Source organism: Carcharodon carcharias, chromosome 17 (assembly GCF_017639515.1).
Source record: "Carcharodon carcharias isolate sCarCar2 chromosome 17, sCarCar2.pri, whole genome shotgun sequence".
Classification (NCBI taxonomy): Eukaryota; Metazoa; Chordata; class Chondrichthyes; order Lamniformes; family Lamnidae; genus Carcharodon; species Carcharodon carcharias.
The window spans coordinates 15,532,031-15,550,329 of record NC_054483.1 but is presented as its reverse complement, the minus strand read 5'-3'; the positions used below and the strand labels follow the sequence as shown (position 1 = coordinate 15,550,329).

At 46.4% G+C, this 18,299-nt stretch overlaps 1 protein-coding gene across 5 annotated transcripts in view; it reads right to left on the bottom strand.

Moving 5' to 3' along the window:
• Window positions 1-18,299, bottom strand: part of LOC121289581 (fibroblast growth factor receptor 1-like) — a 199,000-nt gene that overhangs the window by 53,848 nt on the left and 126,853 nt on the right. For 4 of the 5 annotated variants that reach the window (XM_041209136.1, XM_041209137.1, XM_041209138.1 and 1 more), the window contains exons 3-4: window positions 9,195-9,458; window positions 7,631-7,753 (exon numbers count right to left, since the gene is read on the bottom strand). In XM_041209136.1, the coding sequence (XP_041065070.1) occupies window positions 7,631-7,753; window positions 9,195-9,458 (387 nt within the window). The remainder of the gene's footprint in view (window positions 1-7,630; window positions 7,754-9,194; window positions 9,459-18,299) is intronic. The other variant, XM_041209140.1, reaches the window with a different exon arrangement.

Genomic DNA, 18,299 nt, shown 5'->3' with positions numbered 1-18,299 from the left:
GCGGGAAATAGGTCATTTAAAATGAGGTCTCTTTTCCCCTTAAGCAAAATGTTCAATAAAACAAAGCACATTTCATACTTCCTGCCATCTCAGATTTTGCACTGAGTTTGAGGCAGTTGGGCTTTGCTGCCAGGAACCAGGTGAAGGTGGGGTGGGGGGGGGGGGGGGCGTGGCGGCTACAAGGCTTTGTCAACGCAGCCATGGGGAGCTCAACACCAAACCCAACAGGATTGGGAGCCTTCAAAAAACTCTAACCTGGACCCAAAGGGGAAACCAAGACACCTCAATACGATGCCGTGGCCTGTAATAAAAGGCATTCAAGAAGGAGGCCTTGAAATTAAGCCTTCAGAAGTATTGGCTCAGACTCTCCATGTCAATCACTGGCCCACCACTACAACAGAAAGTGAAACAGGTTCCCTGTTCATGACATATGTACAATCTTCTGCATTTCAGACACACTCAAGTTATGCCCTGCATTTCAGACACACTCAAGTTATGCCCTGCATTTCAGACACACTCAAGTTATGCCCTGCATTTCAGACACACTCAAGTTATGCCCTGCATTTCAGACACACTCAAGTTATGCCCTGCATTTCAGACACACTCAAGTTATGCCCTGCATTTCAGACACGCTCAAGTTATGCCCTGCATTTCAGACACGCTCAAGTTATGCCCTGCATTTCAGACACGCTCAAGTTATGCCCTGCATTTCAGACACGCTCAAGTTATGCCCTGCATTTCAGACACGCTCAAGTTATGCCCTGCATTTCAGACACGCTCAAGTTATGCCCTGCATTTCAGACACGCTCAAGTTATGCCCTGCATTTCAGACACGCTCAAGTTATGCCCTGCATTTCAGACACGCTCAAGTTATGTCCTGCATTTCAGACACGCTCAAGTTATGCCCTGCATTTCAGACACGCTCAAGTTATGCCCTGCATTTCAGACACACTCAAGTTATGCCCTGCATTTCAGACACACTCAAGTTATGCCCTGCATTTCAGACACACTCAAGTTATGCCCTGCATTTCAGACACACTCAAGTTATGCCCTGCATTTCAGACACGCTCAAGTTATGCCCTGCATTTCAGACACGCTCAAGTTATGCCCTGCATTTCAGACACGCTCAAGTTATGCCCTGCATTTCAGACACGCTCAAGTTATGCCCTGCATTTCAGACACGCTCAAGTTATGCCCTGCAATTCAGACACGCTCAAGTTATGCCCTGCATTTCAGACACGCTCAAGTTATGCCCTGCATTTCAGACACGCTCAAGTTATGCCCTGCATTTCAGACACGCTCAAGTTATGCCCTGCATTTCAGACACGCTCAAGTTATGCCCTGCATTTCAGACACGCTCAAGTTATGCCCTGCATTTCAGACACGCTCAAGTTATGCCCTGCATTTCAGACACGCTCAAGTTATGCCCTGCATTTCAGACACGCTCAAGTTATGCCCTGCATTTCAGACACACTCAAGTTATGCCCTGCATTTCAGACACGCTCAAGTTATGCCCTGCATTTCAGACACGCTCAAGTTATGCCCTGCATTTCAGACACGCTCAAGTTATGCCCTGCATTTCAGACACACTCAAGTTATGCCCTGCATTTCAGACACACTCAAGTTATGCCCTGCATTTCAGACACACTCAAGTTATGCCCTGCATTTCAGACACACTCAAGTTATGCTCTGCATTTCAGACACGCTCAAGTTATGCCCTGCATTTCAGACACGCTCAAGTTATGCCCTGCATTTCAGACACACTCTTGTCCTAACTCAGCAGCTTTAACTGCTGAGAAAAAAGTCATGCTGGCACTCGTTTGTTTCAAGTAAAGCAGTGGGACGGTCCCATCTGCTTCAACATTGAAGTGACAGTGAACAACAGACTGTCACAGCACCCCTCACAGCATGTTCCCAGCCACCCTGAGGGTTTCTGTCCGAAACTTCAAACTCTGAGCTACTGAGCAACCTCCTGTGTAAAATTCTTTGCTTGTTTCATTTTTTTCTCTCTCTCCTGTCCAGTAGAATTTTTTTTAATGAGTTACGCCAGGTTGAATTACCCACTGCCTTCGTGACCTTCCTCTCTTCAGTCACCCGCTCTTCAAAGCTTCCCACATTCTCTCCAAATCTGTCCACCTCTGCCAGCAACTCCTTCAGTCAGGCCTCAGTGCTCTAGTCTCATGGCTGGAAACATGGTGGAGGCGTTGACATAATTACCCCTGTCCCATAACCCTCAAACAGACCACATGTTGCCCTGAAGTCTCCAGGGATTGAAGATTACTCTCCTGGGCACTCTTACGAGCAAAACCTGTTTTATTATGCCTTTGAGGGGTAGCAGCATGCCATTACTCACAGGGAAGTGTGTTATGTGATCTAGTCTCAGTTTCACTTTGGCTGTGAGCAGAACACAGCACACACAGCTCTGTTGATGTCTGTCAAGCTTCCTATCCATGTATATATTTTCTCAAGTACCTATTCTCAATAAATGAATGCACTACGTGTTTACCCAATCTCTTATGAGTGATTGGTGCCTTTACATCATTATAAAAACACCCAGGAGAAAATTCCACAGGGCATGAAAGAAAAGCTGCATTCTTGTTGAAATTTCCTTTGAACACTTTGGTTTATTGATTATACAAAATGAGGGGATGGGGATAATATGCTCTTTGATCAGGTGAGGTGGTTCGAGGCCTTGTGATAAAACCTCCAGGAATGTCTCCAAACAGAATTGGCACTCGGACCAGCACATGATACCATTTCCATCAACTCCAGACAGCTCTCAGTCAATGATTCAATCTGTAAGCTGGCTAAACATCAGAGAGTGGGCGGAAAAAATCAAACAAAACCGCACTGCCTTCCCGAACAACATGGGACATGTGTCTAATACTCAAATGGGGGCGATGTGCGAGAAAGATTTGACTAGGATTCCAAGGCACAATTTAAAGAGCTGCAGATTCCCCAGTGTCCAGCCCAGCAGTGCCCTCCACAAATAACCGACAAAAAGCCTGCTTGTTCCAACCCCTGGGCTGCTTCACTGCCCAACAGTTCTGGGAAGCGCTTACAAAGCTTTGGAATAACGTGTCGGAAGGATCAGTGACTGTCATAAATTTAAAGTGGGGTTGTTTGAGCTGAAATATTATTTCTTGTCTGACAAGTCCTAGATCGTGAACCATGGGAGTGTCTCTGGTGCGCAGCACACCACTGCCCCCCAACCTCACCCCCTGCCAATATGAGGGTAACAGATTGCACAACAGATCACAGCAAGTTACTGAATAAAACAGTAAATCAATCCCAACAGAAGCTCAAGGAACACCAAGCCATCTTTTGATGAGACACTTGACAGCCTTCCGAACTCAACACTGATTTCAATGAGTTCAGATCAAAACTACAGCTCCTATTTTTGTTTTCCCCAGACAGGTGATTCTGGTGATGATTCTGCTATTACCATTTACACCTTTCATCTTTGGTTTTTTTTTCACTTGTGCCATTCCCATTTTCCTTTTGCCTTGCAACATCATCCCTTTGGTCACTTAATCTCACCGACCGCCATCCTATCACAGGGCCTTTGCCTTCAGTTTTTCCTTCTTTTTCTTGACTCCAATCTGGAAGAATTAAAACTTCTCCCAGTCCTGAAGAAGGCTTTAACTCTGAAACGTTAACTCTGTTTCCCTCTTCACAGATGCTGCTAGTCCTGCTGAGTTTTTCCAGCATTTTCTGGTTTTGTTTGAGTATTCTTAACGTTCTGTTTTTATTTCAGTGATAATCTTGGCCGATAATTACTCTTGATAAAGACAGGCATTGTACATTTGAAGAGATAGCTGGAGTCATCGTGGTTCATGATATGCCTGCGAATGACTCCTCCACCACAACATCAAGTCTGAGAATCCAAAAACAGCATCAGCTATTCAGGTGCAAATTCAACTTGTCAGGCAAATCACCATTATTTGTGAGCACCAGAGTTAACAAAAAAAAACTAAGACAAAAAAGACAATTAATTAATTGTTGCCTTGCTGATGCATCTTTAGGAATGAAAGGGAGACCAACTCTTGTGTCAATTAGACAAGAAAAAAGATCTTTCAATGCTGACATGCAGTTTTCTGTCCCTGGCACCAGTGGTAAGCTTCCAGTCAGTGTGATGAACAATGGAGAATGGTACATGTGACAAAGAGTGACTTTAAAATCAGAGTTTGTCACTCTCCCCTATTTATCTTCTTCCTGCCAAAGCTCCAGTCCAGGCTGCATGTAGTTCAGAGATTCATCATTCTTCAGCACAGATTTATTTCTTTATTAGCCAAGAAAGCAAAGGGAGTGAGAGAAAGGAGCGTGGGAGGGGAGGGAAGGAAGGAGCACAGGAGGGGAGGAGTACGTGAGGGAGCATGAGGGTGAGGGAGGGCGGGATGAGAGGGAAGGAATGCCAGAGGGAGTGTGTGGGCGAGGAGGATAGTGGGCAGCAAGGGTGCGGGGAAGGAGGGGTGTGAAAGTGTGAATAAGAGAACAATTATGACAGAGGTGGGGACTGGCTAACAGCAGAAAGTTCCAATGCAAGCTGAGAGTGATCCATTATGCTTGCTCCAAGCTTGAATTCCATCATACAGCTGGTGAAGCTACAACAGGATTAGTTAAATGCCAACCAGCGGATTCAGCAAACAATAGACAGAGTTAAGCTACTCCACAGCCAACAGGCCAGATCTAGATTCTGCAGTCCTGCCACATCCAGTTATGAATTGCAGTGGACAACTAAACAACTAACTGGAGGAAAAGGCTTCACAAATATCCCCGTCCTCAATAATCGTGGAGCTGAGCACATCAGTGCAAAAGATAAGGCTGAGCCACTTGCAACAATCTTCAGGCGGAAGTGCCGAGTGGATGATCCATTTCAGCCTTCTCCGGAGTTCTCACAGATGTCAATCTTCGGCTAATTCAGTTCACTCAACGTGACATCAAGAAACGGCTGAAGGCTGAAGTGCAAAGGCTACGGGCCCTGACAACATTCTGGCAACAATACTGAAGATTATGCTCCAGAACAAGCTGCCCCCTTAGCCAAGCTGTTCCAGTACAGCTGCAACACTGGCATCTATCCAGCACTGTGGAAAATTGTCCAGGTATGTCCTGCCCATAAAAAGCAGGACAAATCCAACCAGGCCAATTACCACCCCATCAGTCTACTCTTCATCATCAGCAAAGTGATGGAAGGTGTTATTGATAGTGCTATCAAGTGCCATAAGCTGCTCACTGACGTTCAGTTTGGGTTCCACCAGAGCCACTCAGCTCCTGACCTCATTACAGCCATGGTTCAAAACTGGTCAAAAGAGCTGAACTCCAGAGGTGAGGTGAGAGTGACTGCCCTTGACATCAAGGCAGCATTTGATTGAGTGTGGCACCAAGGAGCCCTCGCAAGCCTGGGGAATCAGGGGAAAACTATCCACTGGTTGGAGTCATAACTAACAAAATGGTTGTGGGTGTTGGAGGTCAATCATCTCAACCCCAGAATATCACAGCAGGAGGTCCACAAGGTAATATCTTCAGCCTAACATAGGAACAGAGGAACTTTCAGCTGCTCCATCAATGGCCTTTTCATCCTAAGGTCAGAGGTGGGGATGTTCGCTGATGATTGCACAATATCCAGCACTTCCATGAATCCTCAGATACTGACAGTCCATGTCCATGTCCAGCATCACCTGGACAACATTTAAGCTTGGGCTGATAAGTGGCCTTTGTGCAATGACCATCTCCAAAAAGAGAGAATCTAACCATCACCCTTTTACATTCAACGGCATTCCCATCAGTGACTCCCCCACTATCAACATCCTGAGGTTTACCAATGACTGGAAACTGAACTAAATATAAATACTGTGGTTGCAAGAACAGGTCAAAGGCTGGGAATTTTGCGGCGAGTCACTCGCCTCCTGACTGCCCTGTCCACCATCTACAAGGCACAAGTCAGGAGTGTGGTGGAATACGCTCCACTCGCCTGGATGAGTGCAACTCCAACAACACTCAAGAAGCTCAACACCGTCCAGGACAAAGCAGCCTCTTGATTGGCCCCCCATCCACAAACATTCACTCCCTCCACCACCTACGCACTGTGGCAACAGTGTGCACCATCTACAAGATGCACTGCTGGAACTCACCAAGCCTTCTTAGACAGCACCTTCCAAACCCACAACCACTACCATCTAGAAGGACAAGGGCAGCAGATAGATGGGAACATCGCCTAGAAGTTTCTCTTCAAGTCACTCACCATACTGAATTGAAACTATATTGCCGTTCCTTCACTGTCGCTGGGTCAAAATCCTGGAACTCCCTCCCTAACAGCACTGTGGGTGTACCTACACCGCATGGAATGCAACAGTTCAAGCAGGCAGCTCACCAGGACCTTCTCAAGAGTACTTAGGGATAGGCAATAAATGATGGCTTAGCCAGTGACACATACACATCAAGAAATAATTTTAAAAAAATCTCTCCGGATCCCAAGGTCTTCAGCAAAAGAAGCCTAACCACAGATTGTGAATCATTTTCTAATATACTGCACCCTCAGGTTCTGGGTTTTAAATGCTCTCTTTAAAACATCTGCTCTCCAGCAGCCCGAATATAGTGAGACAGGGCTTTTAAGCAACTTCTGTCATTGTTAAGTGTTCAAGCTTAAGGCAGCTTTGGTGGGTAGCATACCAACATACAGTATCAGCTCAGTCTAAAGGCTGTCTTCTTCAAACACTGTTCAACTAATCACAGAGAACTCAAAGCTGGTAGTTTCTTGGCTATCTTACACCTTGTACTGGGAGCCTCATTTGCTGTGACAGAATACGAAACATCTCACGTCCCAGTGTGTTTCAATGATGCACCAGCCACTTACTTTACACAATGTTAAGTACTGTGGCTCAAATGGTAGCATTGTCACCTTTGAACCAGAAGCTGGTGGTTTCATGTTCCACTCCAGGCATTCAGCACAAACATCAAAGCTGACTTTCCAGTGCAGCACTCTGTCAGAGGTGCTGCCTCTCGGATGAGACCTTAAACCAAGCCTGGCCTGCCCTATCACGTGGGTGTAAAAGATTCTACAGTCAGTATTTCGAATTTCTCCAGTCTCCTGACCAATATTCATCCTTCAACTGCCTTTATGAAAAAAGGGCTCTTGCTCATTATCACATTGCTAATCTTGGGATCTTGCTATGTGCAAATTGGCAGCCATGTTTTCTATGTTACTTCAAAATTATTCCACTGCCTAAGTTCAGAAAGGTGCTATTAAAATGCAGTTTCACTCCTCGATGTCACACGCCATTAATATTTCATTCAGTGTATGGTCAAACAGGGAGGAACCTATCCGTACATGGTTCCTGGAACACTCTGTTAGCATTATGTGCGCTGTGCTTAATTTGTCCCAAATCCAGCGGGTACCAGATGTTGCAGTCATTTCTCCAAAAACTGCGACACGGGGTTCCTGTGCCAACTGTGTTGGTCTTATCTTGATTATGTATCAACTGGCCAACAATGGCAGCCACTGCGGCAATTTATCCATTGTCAACTTGGGAATAGACAAGGAAAACCAGATCAGAGAGGATCTTGGTGAGACCATATTCAGTCATAAACTGCTCCTGTGAATCACCTGTGCCTCCACCCCCTCCTCACTTACGTGCTTCCTTCCTGCCTTTGGCTGTTTCCTCTGACTCATCCTCTTCATCATTGTCACCGTCTTCATCATCTTCTTCATCATCTTCATCTTCATCCTCATCATCCTCCACTGAGAACAAGGTATCTAGACGAGGAGTGGGATTGCATTATTTAGGGTTAAAGGCACCAGGAGTTTGTAGAGTGTTCCACAAACATGGGATCAGGGGCCACACTATATCTATGACAATAACACTTCAGCAAGAATTCATGTTGACTAAGTATTAACCCCATTACCTCAGGCTTGAAGGTTTAGACTAGCTGCTCTTGTTTTCAATGGCGATCAAACCAGTGAGGCTGTGTGCGCCACTCCAAGACCAGGCGTCCACTCCACCTAACTGGACAATTAGCCATATAATGGGGGAAAAATCATATCAACAAGGTTGTATTTACATAATGCCCTGAACATGCTCAAACACCCCAAGGTGCCTTATAAAAAGCCTTATCAGACTAAGTTTGACATCATATACAGAATAAGATATTAGGACAGATGGCCCAAATGTTTGGTTAAAGAGCTCGGTTTGAAGAAGCATCTTTGAGCAAAGAGATGCAGAGGGGTTTAGAAGAAAGGAATTCCACTGCTTAGCACCTTGGCAGTTGAAGGGACAGCTACCATTGGTGGACAATTAGATTCGGTGATATGCAAAAGCCAGAATTAGACGAGTGCAGAGAGTTTGGAGTTTTGAGGGGCTGGAGGAGATTACAGAGAAAGGGAGGGGGAGGCCATGAAGCAATTCAAAAACAAGGACGAGAATTTTAAAATCGAGGTGTTGCCAATGTAGGTCAATGAGCACAGGGGTGATGGTTGAATGGGAGTCGCTTGAATTAGCAGCGTCAGCACTTTGGGTGACCTCAAGTTTACAGATGGTAGAATGTGGAGACTGGCCAGGATTGTGTTGGAATGGTCAAGTCTAAACATAACAAAGGCAAGCCTGAGGGTTTCAGCAGATGGGCTGGAGGGTTGGCACTGGGTGATGTTACAGAGCTGCAAATAGGCAGTTTTACTAATGGCAGAGATAAGTGATGGAGAGCTTATCTCCAGGTCAAATGCAACACCAAGGTTACGAACAGTCTGCTTCAGGTTGCCATCACAGGAAAATGAGTGAAAATCTCTATCGTGAAAGTTGACACTGCCCAGATGACAGGTGCTGCTTTGGGTCGTGAGGGTCATAACACCAAACAGTAACCAGTCATTGCTCTTCACAGATGCTGACAGATCAGCCAAGTAGATGCAGCATTCCCTGTGTTTATTTAAAATAATAGATGATGTGGATGAAATTGGCTGGGGACACAAAAATAAATGGAATCATATCTTCCAACTGCGATACCTGTCCCCCATATTCTGTACCCACTTCCATATAGCTGAATACCAGACAGGCTGTATAACAGGAAGTGAAAGTCAGTGTATTGTTTTGTACCCCTCCCTTTATCTAATTCCACCCGAGGTGTGTCTTTCTATCCCTTCCGGCTCATCAGCAGGCTTCAGGCTGCTCTGGCAATGCTTCCCTTTGTCCTGGATTTCCACGTACCAGACACATTGACAGCAAAGTGTGAGGTCTCACTGCCGAATGGGCCATCGGTGACACAGGTATAGAGGCCAGAGTCCTCTCGCACTGAGTTGGTGATCTGTAGGTACTCGGCTGTGATTCGGGTGCGGTTGTTGGTGGGCAGCTGTACCCCGTCCTTTGTCCAGTCAATGCTCTGGACATCCTCCCTCAGGCGGCAGCGCAGCTCGAGTGTGTTGCCTGGGTGTGCCGAGTACGGTTCCACCTCAGTCTTCTGTTTCAGGGATACTGCAAAGCAAATAGGAAAACAGCTCGTGTCAGTGTGCTATCGCATTTCAAATATAACCACATTTATTATGCCACAATTACCCAGATACCTGATGACAGTAATGCAAAGAACAACTGCTGGGAATTTCCTTGGAGCACTGGCTGAATTGGCAGCCATAACATGGGTGCAAGATTGGTGGAAACGTGGTTGACATCAGAGGTGCAGCAAAGAAGGATTTCCCCATCCAACGACTGCCAATAAAACTCCGCATCTTTATTTGCTGTTAGGTTACTGATTTTAACAGAGTAAAGGAAGAGAAACTGTTTCCAGTGGCAGGAAGGTTGATAGCCAGAGGACACAGATTTAAGATGATTGGCTAAAGAACCAGATATGACATGAGGAAATATAATTTTGCCCAGTGAGTTGTTGCACACTGCCTGAACAGATGGTGGAAGCTGATTCAACAGTAACTTGCAAAGGGGGGAACTGGATAATGACTTGCAAGTGCTAACATTTACAAGCTGTGAGAAAGAGCAAGAGGAATGGGACTACCGAGATCACAGGGTACAAGCTGGCTTTCGAAGGCTCAAGAGAATCATTCCAAAAACTGGGGGTCGGGGACTGGACAGGTGGGGTGAGGCGGGGAGGGTGGAAAGGTTGCGTTTTGACTTATATGCAGAGTGTTGATTTATGTGATCATCATTTTGAAATGTGAAAAAAAATAACAACGGTAATACAAACTAAATCGAAGCAACATGTTTTATTGAATGAATAAATTCTACAAGCGTACCTTTAACCACAATCAAAGCATTTTAAAAACCATCAAATTCATTAACTTTGGCTTCCAACACAAAGAGTTCATCAAATTCGCTCCAAGTCACTCTGGCTATGGCAGCATCGTGAAGATCTCATTCTGGATCAGATTTAGCACTTTCGGTTTCAAAGTCATCCCTCCACAACAAATCTTCATCTCCCATCCACTGAATTGGATATCCTGTGTCTTTTGAATGATCTGACAGTCTGTGCGTTTATAGCATCCCATGATTTGATGACGAAACTACACAAAATATCAAGTGCGACAACATGCATATTTTCACTCTTTGCAACTAATTGTTGCTCAGAGATCTTTGCTGGACTCGGGATCGATTTCGGTCCCCTAAGTGCAGTGAAACCATTCTGATGATTTTCGAGGACCCATTCCAATGCATACTTCTCAAGATGAGGCCAGCGGCTGATCCATATTCCCACGGCCCATTTGATCTCGGGCATCCTCTTCAGACCGGATTTTGTCGTCTTCCATTCTCGCACCCCCTTTTTCACTAACATGGAAATCCCTCACTCCAGCACAGTTATCTGCTGAATTAGCAAATGTTACGGCTTTCAGCTTGAACCCGGCTTCGTATTTCATTCTTTTTAATCGGGCGACCCACTGCTATACATTGTTCACCATCTGCAGTCTGCTGTGTGGGCGCCTCGTAAACTCCCACACATCGTTTTGCCAACACAGCCCGCATTGCTTGCTTGATCCCTTGCGCCAACTTAAGGTAACACAAGCATCTCCGAGGTGAAAAACTGAGGCTGACTCCTAATGTGTATATAGCAAGTCATAGCAGTAAAGGGGGCTGACCTATATGTCAAGTATAGGCCTAAACATGACTTTTACCACCAAACTGAATGGGGTCATCTTATAGGCCATGATTTATGGTCATTGGAGAAATCTGTCAAAGGTACAGCAAAGACACAATGGGTTGAATGGCTTCCTTCTGTGCTATGTGATTCAAATGCCCTTAGCTCAAGCTCAGCCTCATGGTGGTTTTTCACTCCTCACCTCCCTTACCTCGGAGAGTTTTGTTGCTCGTCAATTCTGTTCCTGGAGCACCACCAAATACCAATGCCAAATTAGGCGAGTAACAATAAGCAGTCCTGATGTTATTGCTGACTGCTGTTTTGGTACGGTGCTGTCTGTTTTCTCACAATCACTGATCACAGTTCTTGGGCACTTCCGGCAATAAGAGACGCATGCCTGAGCATTGGAACTTACCTCCACACAATCAAGCACCTCCGGAGCACGCTCACTGTTGTGCACGGAACTGGCTTCACCCAGTAAACTGCCCGGTATACTCTTCAGCTAATTCTATATCGGTGCTGGTCAGAATCATATCTTGGGAGGCCGATAAATGACACTGCTTTTAAACCACGGGTTTTCGTTTCAGAAATCCACTGACCCATTCAAGATTGAACAGTCTATACTGCAGAGTGATTTCCTCTAACGGAGATTATAAACAGTGAGTGCACAACCGACAGGGTTGGAGGTTCAGGGGCAGAGGCTTGGAGGATTTCTGAGGTACGACTGAACAGCTAACTGGAGGTTAACAAGCTGCAGGAAAGGTTGACAATGCTGCCATGAAGTGGGTGTCAGTTGAATGCCCAATGCCCCTGGCCTCAGGATGCCATTCTTGTTGGACTTCACGCTTGTCTAGTTTGAAAGGTATAGAATGACTGGGGCTCCTGACTGCAGGCGCTATACCACATGCTAGGCAGGGCCAGTTGTCAGTCTATCCTTAGCTGAGGAACAGTTGAAGGGGAGACTCCAATCGCATCAACCTCCAGGTGATGGTGAACAGGAGATTTCTTTCTGGGAGGTAGGTGGTGCTGTGCCTGCACAGGCTCATCAAGAGGATCCATCATATTCGCACTGGGTTCCTGACTGTTTGCAAATGTGCAAGGCCAGTGTCAGCAGGCTGTGCATCTCGTACCTCAGAGCGACTGCTAAAAATGTTCAAGGGTCCTCAATTGCCCTAACCAGGACAATGAGTTTGAGTAATTAATAGAAAGAGATGAACAGACTCTCTCAGCTTTCTCTGTGCCGATAAATGAGAACTTCTCAAAACGAGGAGAGAAAAATTTGCTTCAATTCATTTTGAAATCCAGTGGGACTGAAGATTTGCTTCTCACTGAAGTGTCTGATTTTTTGAATGTCTGGGTTTCAGAGTGCTAACCCAATTTATCTGTATGCCTCATCCATCAAACTGATTGGCCAGGCAGCAGAGAGCACTTTCAAGCACTGATGGCTTCCATCCTTTCTGCTTTTGCCAAACTGACTTCCGATTGTCGTGTCCACGGAGACTCGTTTATGTGGAAACGACCGGCAGAGGCTCATCAATCTTCTGGCTCTCCTGTCCTAACTCCCGAAGGCTGCAGCTTCCAAACCAGGCCCTGCCCCATGCAAGGTGTCACACTGCTGAGTTCTGCTCTATGTCCCTCTCTCCTCCCTGCCTCAGGAGGACTATGCTCCCAGCACAGCTCAGGCTGCAATTTTTTGATTCGCAATTTCTTTTTAAATAAAACCAACTTTGCATTTGCAAACTGACAAGATAGGATTTGAACCCACGTCCTCTCGATGTAATTAGGCCAGGCCTCAGGGTGACTGGCTCAGGAACATCAGAAAGAAGAAAGCGCTTGCATTTATCCAGCAATTTTTACAACCTCAGGACACCCCAAAGCACTTCACCGTCAACTGAGGTGGAGCCACTGTTTGTAATGTTGAAAATGCAGCCTAATTTGGGCTCCTGTGGCAGCAAGTTCAAATATCATCGCCATGCTTTGTGTAAAGAAGGTCTTCAATAATCACGAGCAACAGACAGAGCATGCTATTTTGTGCTTTAAATCTCAAAAACATATACTGCCTTCGTGCATTCCGATAGGCCCAAGTCACTTGGGGAAAGCTGTCAATGTTGTGTTGGAGGCCAACAGAGCAGCCCATTTTGTACAGCAAGATCCCATAAACAGGCAGTCAGCTGAGGGACCAGTTCGCCTCCTTGTGGGGCTGGTTGAGATCGGAACGTTAAGACAGGAAAAACCAGGAGAATTCCCCGCTTTAGGCCTCGGTTTAACATCTCACACGGCACCTCTGACAATGCAGAACACCCTCAGCACCGCACTGCCAACCAGATTTTAATCGCTCAACTCTCGGGAGCGAGACCTGCTGTCTTTCGGATGAGCCTCGTTTGTCCTCTCAGGTGGGCTTAAAAGATTCCACAGGCATTATTTCGAGCCAGAGCCAGGTTGTCCTGGTAACCTGACTAATGTGTAATTTTTTTATGTGATGGGCCATTATCACATTCCTTTTTATGGGAGCTGGCTGCACACAAAATGGCTGCTGGGTTTCCTACAACAATGAGCACACGTCAAAAAGCCTGTCAAAGGTGCTATATAAATGCGAGTCTTGCTCTTTCTATGTCACACCCTGAGAGAGCTGGCAGCTTTCCTTCAGCCTTTAATCTCCACAGCTCACTGCGGCTCTAGTTCTCATCCTCAAATCCTGTATTTGACTCCCAATTGAAGCAACTTATCCTCCCAATTTCTTTTCCAATGACATCAGCTCTGGCCCTGGATAAAGATTCCTGATTTAAGAGTGAAATTCTGCTGCCTTTCCGTGATCTCCTCCCAACGCCTGGCAGTCTTTCCCTCGGCACGATGACCTCAATGGACCACAACACTCCAAGTGGTGATCTCAGCAGCGCTTTATGGATTGTTGGCACTTAATTCCCCACAAACACCACCCCCCAGAACAGTCTGTTTAACTTGGCAGCTGGTATTAGGCAGTGACACTTCCAGCTGTCAGTCAAGTAAAGACCAAAGATTTTCCCAGCTATACGTTGATTCGTAGGAATATGTGGGAAATCACAACCATGCAAAAATAGAAGCCTTCAGTCTGTGAGCGGCCAAGGCCCCTGCAGCTTTCAGGCTGATGCAAGACAGCCACATTATTGCCCTGCCACAGTCTGGCTTAACTGAGCTGACGTTTCCCACTCTTGTCTGTCAAACTTAGCTGGAGTTCAACAGGGCAAAAAGTTTGAATGAAGACTCCAAGAGCTGGGCGTTGGGGGCTCCTTTAACCATGCGTTGCTTCGCAAAGGCTTGCCAACACACTAAGTGGGTTCCAGGTTGAGGAGAGGTCGCTCCATCCGAGAGCAGCCTTGGGTGTCAGTCTTGACCCAGGGTTGCTGGTTCTCACTTCCTGTACACACTCAACATTACAAAGGGAAAGGTGCTCTGTAAATCCAAGTTCCAAGCACTCTGGCTACAATGATGTGAATGAAAAGGAGTCACAAATAGTGACTTGAGGCACTGAACTGGAATCACACAGGTTTCATCAGGAAGTTGCTTATCCAAAACACTCAGAATTTGTCTTTTCTCTTAAGAGATACTGACCCACCTGTTGCTGTGGCTTTCCAGCATTTGTACTTAGCCATTCTTGGAGTTTACAGCCCTTCACTTCAACCTCTGCCCCCAAGCTGCCCCTGGCCTCAGCCCCCGGTCTTCCCAAAACATTGCTGGCCTCCTGCACTCAGCCACTCTTCACGCGGGTGGGGAGAGAGGGGAAGATGCACACATTGGGAGTCACTGCTGATGACCATTTCTGTCATCTCCTAGCTATCTTCCATCAGCAGTGGCAGACACCTCAGGCTAGCGTAACTGAAGGTGTGACCCCTAATGGTGGAGCAATTGAAATCCTGGATGCTAAAGAGGCCAGAATTAGAGAAGGGCAGATATTTTGCAGGTTTTTGGGGATACAGGAGATTACAGAAATGGTGGGGGGTGGGGGGGGGGGGGGTGGGGGGGTGGGTGTGTGTGTGTGTGTGTGTGTGTGGCTATGGAGGGATTTGAAAACAAGGATGAAAATAATCTAAGATGTACAGCATGGATCCTGGACAAGTTCACAGTTTGGGTGTGTTTGGGTTTCATGAAACATCAGCAACAGCAGTTCATTCAGGGGCACATGCAAACACAATCTGTATGAAATTGGTGTTCCAATTTTCCATCTAATTATCTCTCCGAGAAGGGTTTTGCTCTTTTGTTTTCGAGTATAAATTGCTGCAAGTTTTTCAAACTGTTCCTATCTGTGGAATTCTGCCCGCAGGTTCAGTTTCTCACTCCCCAGTGAGATGACCCAGGTTAACAGGGCCTCAGCGAGAGGAATGCCCAGTAATAGGTGGGCCTCAGCTCTTCTCCAATGAGAAAACACCACCTCACACCCACTGACATTTGCTCTAGACTGGCTGTAGCCGTGCAGCTAATGTGGAACAGGTTTTAGCTGCATGTGGAGATCGATTCCTTGCCTGCTTTGAGGCACTGTCCTACCCGATTGGTAATCCTACCCCCGCCTTCACAACAGTGTAACTTAACCCTCAGAGTACTGACTTACTGCCGTGTTTTCAGTACACAGGATTTCACAGAGATTTAATCCCCTACAGCAGACAAACAAGGAGCGACAAAGCAGATAAATTCAAAAATGCGCATTTCTATAGCACCGTTCACGCCCTCGGGACATTCCAAAGAGCTTTACAGTCAATGCGGTATTTTGGAGTGCAGTCACTATTTTCATGTAGAAAACCTGGCAGCCAATGGCAAGGTCCCATAAATTAGATAATATAACAACCAGATCGTCTATTTTTTTTTAAAAGAGATGTTGATTGAGGGAAAAATATCGCCTTAGGCACTGGGTAAGCCTCCTCTGCTCTTCTTTGAAGCAACGCCACTGGGGTCTTTCAGATTCATCCGAGAAGGCTGGCAGCACCTTGGTTTTATGCCTCATCTGACAGGTGGTACCTCCAACAGTGCAGCACCCTCCTCAGTACTGCACCAGAAGTAACAGCCTGGATTTCAAGTCCTGGAGTGGGATTTGAACTGACCACCTGCTGACTCAGAGATACCCACACCAAACCATGGATGGGGGAGTGTGAAGAAAAGCAAGAGATTAAGATGAACATGTTCAGCATACATTACTGGTATATAATTCTCAGCAGTCAGCCCCAGGCTGTCACATACAGATGCTAGAAGTAGATAATTTTCCTACCCACTGGTAAGGGATTGGCTCTGTTAAATAACTTGAAGATGGGGTAGGACGGAAGATTTTAATGTTGAGCACAGGAGGAGGCCATTGGGTCCATCATATCTGTGCTGGCTCTTTGAAGAAGCCATCCAATTAATCCAACTCCCCAATCTTGCCCCATAGCCCTTCACATTTTTCATCTTTAAGTATTTATCCAATTCCCTTTTGAAAGTTATTACTGAGTCTGTTCCATCACCCTGTTAGTCAGCGCATTCAGATCATAACTCATGGTGTAAATACATTCTCATCTCCCCTCTGGTTCTTTTACCAATTATTATAAATCTGTGTCATCTGATTAACCACCCTCTTGACAGTGGAAATATTTGCTCCTTATTGGTGATAAACTCACACTCTTTAGTTAAAGGTGAATGATCAGTGGGTGACCAAAGGCCCAATTCTGGAAGGAATGGAGGGGGTTTAGCTCTCATCCACCCAACAAAGACTCTACGCTGCCATTCTGGGCTGCTAGAGCATCTTCGTTCTGTTGAAGGGTCATTCGGACTCCAAATGTTAACTGTGCTCCTCTCCGCAGATGCTGCCAGACCTGCTGAGTTTTTCCAGGTATTTTCGTTTTTGTTTCGGATTTCCAGCAACCGCAGTTTTTTGCTTTTATGCCAGAGCATCTTCATTAGCTTCAGAAAAGATGGGGCAATCTCAGCTGTACCAAACCCCCACCCACAACTCCTGGCAGATGTGGAATGGTCTGAGATGCCCATCTTCTCAGCAGGAACACGAGTCGCAACAAATTGCCCATGGGGGCAAAATTAATGGCAGTTGCTATGGACAAGTTGGGGCATTTCATAGGCTATTCATTACCCCCTATTCCCCTGCTCCACAGCCTGAAGCACCTCCTCATAGCGCAAAAGGAGCAGGGGAGGGAGACATCACAACACTCAAGAAAAACTAGTCTTAAGATCATCTGTACAGTCAATATATCAAATGGAAGGATGGTATTCCTATTGTTCACCTTCCTTTCCCAGAATTTGGCTGGAAGTAGCAGCTAAAGAATCTGTGAATATAAAAACAGTCCAGCAAGAAGGTGGTTAAATTCATCTGGTTTTCAATCTTTTGGGAGCTTTTCAACCTTCCATCCTATACTGCAGCTTTCCAAAAGAGAGTGCAAAAAGGCAAATGCGGTGAAGAAATGACCCTTATTAAACCCTCAGCTTCGAGCCAAACAGCCCGATGCCTCCTCCCTACCCCCATCCCCTTCTCTCTGCTTTGCTGCATCCAGATGGAGCTGAGGGAGAGTGGGAGGGGGGGTGGTGTGGAAAGAGAGAGGAGGGGAAGACGGGGTGGAGTAGGGGAGAGAGAAAGGGGGAGTGAGGAGGAGGAGCGAGGGAGAGAGAGAGAGAGACAGGACAGAGAGAGAGAGACAGGACAGAGAGAGAGAGAGACAGGACAGAGAGTGAGAGACAGGACAGAGAGTGAGAGAGACAGGACAGAGAGAGAGAGACAGGACAGAGAGAGAGAGACAGACACAGAGAGAGAGAGACAGACACAGAGAGAGAGAGACAGACACAGAGAGAGAGACAGACACAGAGAGAGAGACAGACACAGAGAGAGAGACAGGACAGACAGAGAGAGACAGACATGGAGAGAGACAGACACAGAGAGAGAGACAGACACACAGAGAGAGACAGACACAGAGAGAGAGAGACGAGAGAGAGAGAGACAGAGAGAGAGAGACAGACACAGAGAGAGAGAGACAGAGAGAGAGACAGACACAGAGAGAGAGACACACAGAGAGAGAGACAGACACGGAGAGAGAGACAGACACGGAGAGAGAGACAGACACGGAGAGAGAGACAGACACAGAGAGAGAGACAGACACAGAGAGAGACAGACACAGAGAGAGAGACAGACACAGAGAGAGAGACAGACACGGAGAGAGAGACAGACACGGAGAGAGAGACAGACACAGAGAGAGAGACAGACACAGAGAGACAGACACAGAGAGAGAGAG